General features: G+C 39.1%; 1 protein-coding gene across 1 annotated transcript in view; it reads right to left on the bottom strand.

The window, feature by feature from the left end:
• Window positions 1-207: 207 nt before the first annotated feature.
• The window catches only part of LOC126175854 (zinc finger protein Helios-like), a 72,663-nt gene continuing 66,870 nt past the window's right edge, over window positions 208-6,000 (bottom strand). Inside the window, exon 5 of the mRNA XM_049922860.1 lies at window positions 208-1,558. Within this exon, the coding sequence (XP_049778817.1) occupies window positions 1,106-1,558 (453 nt within the window). The 3' untranslated portion in view covers window positions 208-1,105. The remainder of the gene's footprint in view (window positions 1,559-6,000) is intronic.

The raw sequence follows: 6,000 nt of genomic DNA, 5'->3' as shown, positions 1-6,000 counted from the left end.
GTGTTTTATAAAATTAATAGCATTACCACACTTGGTGCATCTCCCAGAGTGTCATGAATAAATAAATAAATAAATAAATCAATAAATATTAAAAACATAAAAGGTACAACATAGTATTTCCAAATAAATGACTCACATTTCTTAAATATAAATAGTTCAGCACAGCCTCAATTGTAACATAAGACTTTGTACTTCTCAAATTCCCCAAATATAGAAATATATATGTATATATGTGTACTAGCCTTGCATTTTGTCACAACCACATACTTTCTTTTAAACCCTTACTGTACATATGCCATATAAATACAATTGAGGAGTAATATATTAAACTTTATTGTGCAAAGGGTTGTATAGATATAGAATATACAGTTATGTAAATAATGCACTATAAATATTTCTACTATATGTGGAATGTTAAGCTCAGATGAATAAAGTGGGAAATGAACTACAATTGAATTATTAAATGAATCTTAACAATAATGCACTGTGTTCCCAAAAAGCAACCAACAGTTTTAATATTAAACTGTGGGTATGAATATGTACTGTAGAGGGTGGCACATTTTTTTATACAGACAATCAACAACTTCGGTGTAACGAAGTATGCAGAGTATATTTGCATAAGAGCTGAAGAATTAAACATTGCTTAGGGGTTATCTAACTGAATAACATGAAGGAAGATTACACAGTACTAAACTGATGTATATGTATAAGCCTAAAACTTTTATTAAAAAATTTACTTGTGGATGAAAAAGCCACAGAAAGTAAGGCTTTGCAATGACTGGTAATCAGAAAAGGAATTTTTGAGAGGAGGGATTATGGGGGAGGGGGTAGAGAAATTCATTTAATAAAGGATTATAAGTTTATGGACGGTAAAAGATGTGGAATATTCAATCATCCTGACACTCAGTCATTACAATACCATATTCGTCATTTATTAAGAGTCAGTGTTTGCCCTCTCCCTCTCCTGAAAATGTTAACAGCAGGACTTCAGAGTATGAGGAGCAAATGTATGATTCAAGTAAAATCCATAACAACTATAACTTTCACATTAACAACAAGACAAAATATGCCACTCTCTATGTATTGGATACATATGTGGTTGACCTCACTGATGTGTCTTACTGAGTAAATGAGAATTAAATTCATAAACATTTGAACACTGTTCCCCACAGATATTACATTTCCATGGATTGCTGTCAGAATGACAGCCTTTATGAAGGAAATATAATGTCTGATCAGGAAAAGCAATGCCACAAAATACACACTGAAGGGCTGATGACGGAGTGCCAATTCCCGCGCCGCGCCGAAGAGGTGCTGGGCGCCATACTGTTGATGCTGCAGAGTCTGGTGGTTGATCTGTACCAGTCGATGTAATTGTACCATTCACTGTTCCCAACCCAGACCCCTGTCGAAGCCCAAACGGCAATGAAGCTGTGCTCTCAGGATGTGGAGAAGTTGCAAGAGGCCGACTACAGCGAGGTTGGCTTCCTGGCCGTGCTGTTGTTACTGTTATTTTCCGCTTGAGATCATCTCGCAGCAGTGATTTAAGTGGAGATACCTGTTATAAAAGAATACAAAGAGAATAAGTAGATGATGGTCTACAATCAATAAAAGTGAATTACTAATAATGAAACATTTTTAGATGAAACAGAGACCAAAGATGAAAAAAATTTTCTGAATGATATTAATTTGCTGCATTAGACATCATTAGCACAATTAAAATATCCTTTTACTTTGCATTCATCATGGCAACACACCCTCTGGCTGTATAGCCATTTTCAAACCACGTGTAATATAATTCACTAAATGGACAAAACTACAGTTAAGGCATTTTTCCCTCCTTTATTACAATTTTGGAATACTTTTTTCTCAATACTTAGGCACAAGAGTAACTACTCCTGGAAGTATTCCTGAGTATCCAATCAAACAAACACCTTTTATAGTTATTTCAAGTTGTCTAAGTCGGCACTGTTGTGAGAACCAATTGAGTTAATACTTTGCCATGGAGCTTTCATTACACTTAGTGTATTTTGGCTGCAATAAGTAGAAGGTTAATTTATAAGATTGGTATTGTAGCTGGATAATCCAAAGAAGACTGACATATGGTGCAGAACTTTGAGCAGTGGTGACATAGTAATAGGGTGAGTGAGTGACAGAATACCACTTTGAGGATGAGGGTAATATTTTGGGTACGAATATCCCTCATCTCACAGCATAAAAAACACAGTCAAAGACCTGGTAGAGTCAAGAAAGGGGTATACAAGATTTGAGAGGTAAGTGAGACGGACTAAGGAGGCCTGAAGTGGCAGGGGTAAAATGAGGATAAATTATGAACTCAACACTGAGGATATGGAGCATGAGAGAGAGAGAGAGAGAGAGAGAGAGAGAGAGAGAGAGAGAGATACTAGGGAAAGGAGGGTACAAGACCAGGACAGAGAGGAATGGAACGGAATATGGCAGGAGCAGAAAGTGTGTGGGCAATGGCTTGGAAAGGGGTTAGCTAAGATGGGAATTAGTGGTATTAAAGGCCAGGTGGATTGCCAGAATGAAGTATGTTCTGGAACGACAGTTTCCACCTGCACATTTAAAAGGAGTTAATGCTGAAGGAGAAGGGATAAGGATACTGAACCAGTTGTTGAAGTGGTTGAATTTCAACATGTACAGCATATTCCAGACAGTTAATTATTACATTTGTACAGATGTTCCATAGTATTGCAGCAAAATTGGTATGTGACATAATTTCTATCACACATGTCCCTACTGCTACATATCCTTCATTCACCTAAAGGGATCAGCAACCCCTCAGACACTGACGCATCATGGGTTTGCATATGTACAAGGCATTGCCTCCCTGGACTGTGTTGATCACAACAAGAACCACAGACAGCAGGACAAGTGACACCAGAGGTCCACAGTGCCAGGGGCCTAACTCCTTTGCATACCAACTACATAGGGCGATACAAGACAACATGTCGACAGTTCACTCCACTGGAGCTCTGGGCCAATTCATGTGCTGGCTCTTAGTAGCCCGTAAGTCAGAGACTGATCAGAAACCACCACAGTGGGGCCTTTTTTTTCCCAGTGATATCCTGAGATGTACCTGTCAGCCAACTATGCCTAATGCTAAACCTCAATCATTAGGGGTTATCCATGGCATAGTGTTCACACCCCACTATGTTTATTCACTGTGTGTTCCAGCCATATGCCTGTTAGTGTACAGGAAGATGTATTATTTTTTAATTGAGAAGGGTTTTCCTTTGTTATTAAATATCTCTACTGTGGTTTTAATAAACACTTGTTCTTATTTACCTGTGCCTTATTATTTCTTATTAAGCATCTATCCATGGGAGACACCGCACCTACATCAACTGGAGAGGAAATACATATTCCTTGAATGTAGTAGGAAGTAGTAGAAAAGATAGGTGTTGCACCTGCAGTTCTGTTTTTCAGGGCCCGGCTGGTACTGGGAGTAATGGTTGGAGGGTGGTCCACAATAATGACAGGTTTGTTGGTAAGCTGGATGGGCATAATATTGTTTGTCTGTAAAGACACTGGCAAGGTTATCAGCATATTTGGATAACTGCTGCTTATGACTTTAGAAAATTGCTGAGACACAACCACATAATCACATAATATTTCATGGTTATAGAGATTGAGACCTTTGTCAGTGGAAAGAGTAACAAAGACAGAATTGGGTTTTAGGTCATACTTAATTTTCTACTTCATGGATGTGATACTGGACTCATTCAGAAGGGATTTTGGAAAAGAAAATGAATGGGAGAGGAATTCCTGGAAGGTTACCGGATTTGTATGTGTGTCTTGTGAGAAGGGGTATGGGGGTGGGTGGTGGTGGGAGGGGGGGTGCACAAGGACGAATGATGGAGGAGGATCATGGCTGGAGGGAGAATTGATTTTTTTTTTTTTTTTCATCAGTCTACTGACTGGTTTGATGCGGCCCGCCACGAATTCCTTTCCTGTGCTAACCTCTTCATCTCAGAGTAGTACTTGCAACCTACGTCCTCAATTATTTGCTTCACGTATTCCAATCTCTGTCTTCCTCTACAGTTTTTGCCCTCTACAGCTCCCTCTAGTACCATGGAAGTCATTCTCTCATGTCTTAGCAGGTGTCCTATCATCCTGTCCCTTCTCCGTATCAGTGTTTTCCACATATTCCTCTCCTCTCCGATTCTGCGTAGAACCTCCTCATTCCTTACCTTATCAGTCCACCTAATTTTCAACATTCGTCTATAGCACCACATTTCAAATGCTTCGATTCTCTTCTGTTCCGGTTTTCCCACAGTCCATGTTTCACTACCATACAATGCTGTACTCCAGACGTACATCCTCAGAAATGTCTTCCTCAAATTAAGGCCGGTATTTGATATTATTAGTAGACTTCTCTTGGCCAGAAATGCCTTTTTTGCCATAGTGAGTCTGCTTTTGATGTCCTCCTTGCTCCGTCCATCATTGGTTATTTTACTGCCTAGGTAGCAGAATTCCTTAACTTCATTGACTTCGTGACCATCAATCCTGATGTTAAGTTTCTCGCTGTTCTCATTTCTACTACTTCTCATTACCTTCGTCTTTCTCCTATTTACTCTCAAACCATACTGTGTACTCATTAGACTGTTCATTCCGTTCAGCAGATCATTTAATTCTTCTTCACTTTCACTCAGGATAGCAATGTCATCAGCGAATCGTATCATTGATATCCTTTCACCTTATATTTTAATTCCACTCCTGAACCTTTCTTTTATTTCCATCATTGCTTCCTCGATGTACAGATTGAAGAGTAGGGGTGAAAGGCTACAGCCTTGTCTTACACCCTTCTTAATACGAGCACTTCGTTCTTGATCGTCCACTCTTATTATTCCCTCTTGGTTGTTGTACATATTGTATATGACCCGTCTCTCCCTATAGCTTACCCCTACTTTTTTCAGAAACTCGAACAGCTTGCACCATTTTATACTGTCGAACACTTTTTCAAGGTCGACAAATCCTATGAAAGTGTCTTGATTTTTCTTTAGCCTTGCTTCCATTATTAGCCGTAACGGCAGAATTGCCTCTCTCGTCCCTTTACTTTTCCTAAAGCCAAACTGATCATCACCTAGCGCATTCTCAATTTTCTTTTCCATTCTTCTGTATATTATTCTTGTAAGCAGCTTCGATGCATGAGCTGTTAAGCTGATTGTGTGATAATTCTCGAACTTGTCAGCTCTTGCCGTCTTCGGAATTGTGTGGATGATGCTTTTCTGAAAGTGAGATGGTATATCGCCAGACTCATATATTCTATACACCAACGTGAATAGTCGTTTTGTTGCCACTTCCCCTAATGATTTTAGAAATTCTGATGGAATGTTATCTATCCCTTCTGCCTTATTTGACCGTAAGTCCTCCAAAGCTCTTTTAAATTCCAAATCTAATACTGGATCCCCTATCTCTTCTAAATCGACTCCTGTTTCTTCTTTTATCACATCAAACAAATCTTCACCCTCATAGAGGCTTTCAATGTATTCTTTCCACCTATATGCTCTCTCCTCTGCATTTAACAGTGGAATTCCCATTGCACTCTTAATGTTACCACCGTTGCTTTTAATGTCACCAAAGGTTGATTTGACTTTCCTGTATGCTGAGTCTGTCCTTCCGACAATCATATCTTTTTCGATGTCTTCACATTTTTCCTGCAGCCATTTCGTCTTAGCTTCCCTGCACTTCCTATTTATTTCATTCCTCAGCGACTTGTATTTCTGTATTCCTGATTTTCCCGGAACATGTTTGTACTTCCTCCTTTCATCAATCAACTGAAGTATTTCTTCTGTTACCCATGGTTTCTTCGAGCTACCTTCTTTGTACCTATGTTTTCCTTCCCAACTTCTGTGATGGTCCTTTTTAGAGATGTCCATTCCTCTTCAACTGTACTGCCTACTGCGCTATTCCTTATTGCTGTATCTACAGCGTTAGAGAACTTCAAACGTATCTCATCATTCCTTAGTACTTCCG

Source organism: Schistocerca cancellata, chromosome 3 (genome assembly GCF_023864275.1).
Source record: "Schistocerca cancellata isolate TAMUIC-IGC-003103 chromosome 3, iqSchCanc2.1, whole genome shotgun sequence".
In the NCBI taxonomy this organism is placed as follows: Eukaryota; Metazoa; Arthropoda; class Insecta; order Orthoptera; family Acrididae; genus Schistocerca; species Schistocerca cancellata.
Note: the sequence above shows the minus strand (reverse complement) of the source record. Positions and strands in the feature narration are given on the sequence as shown.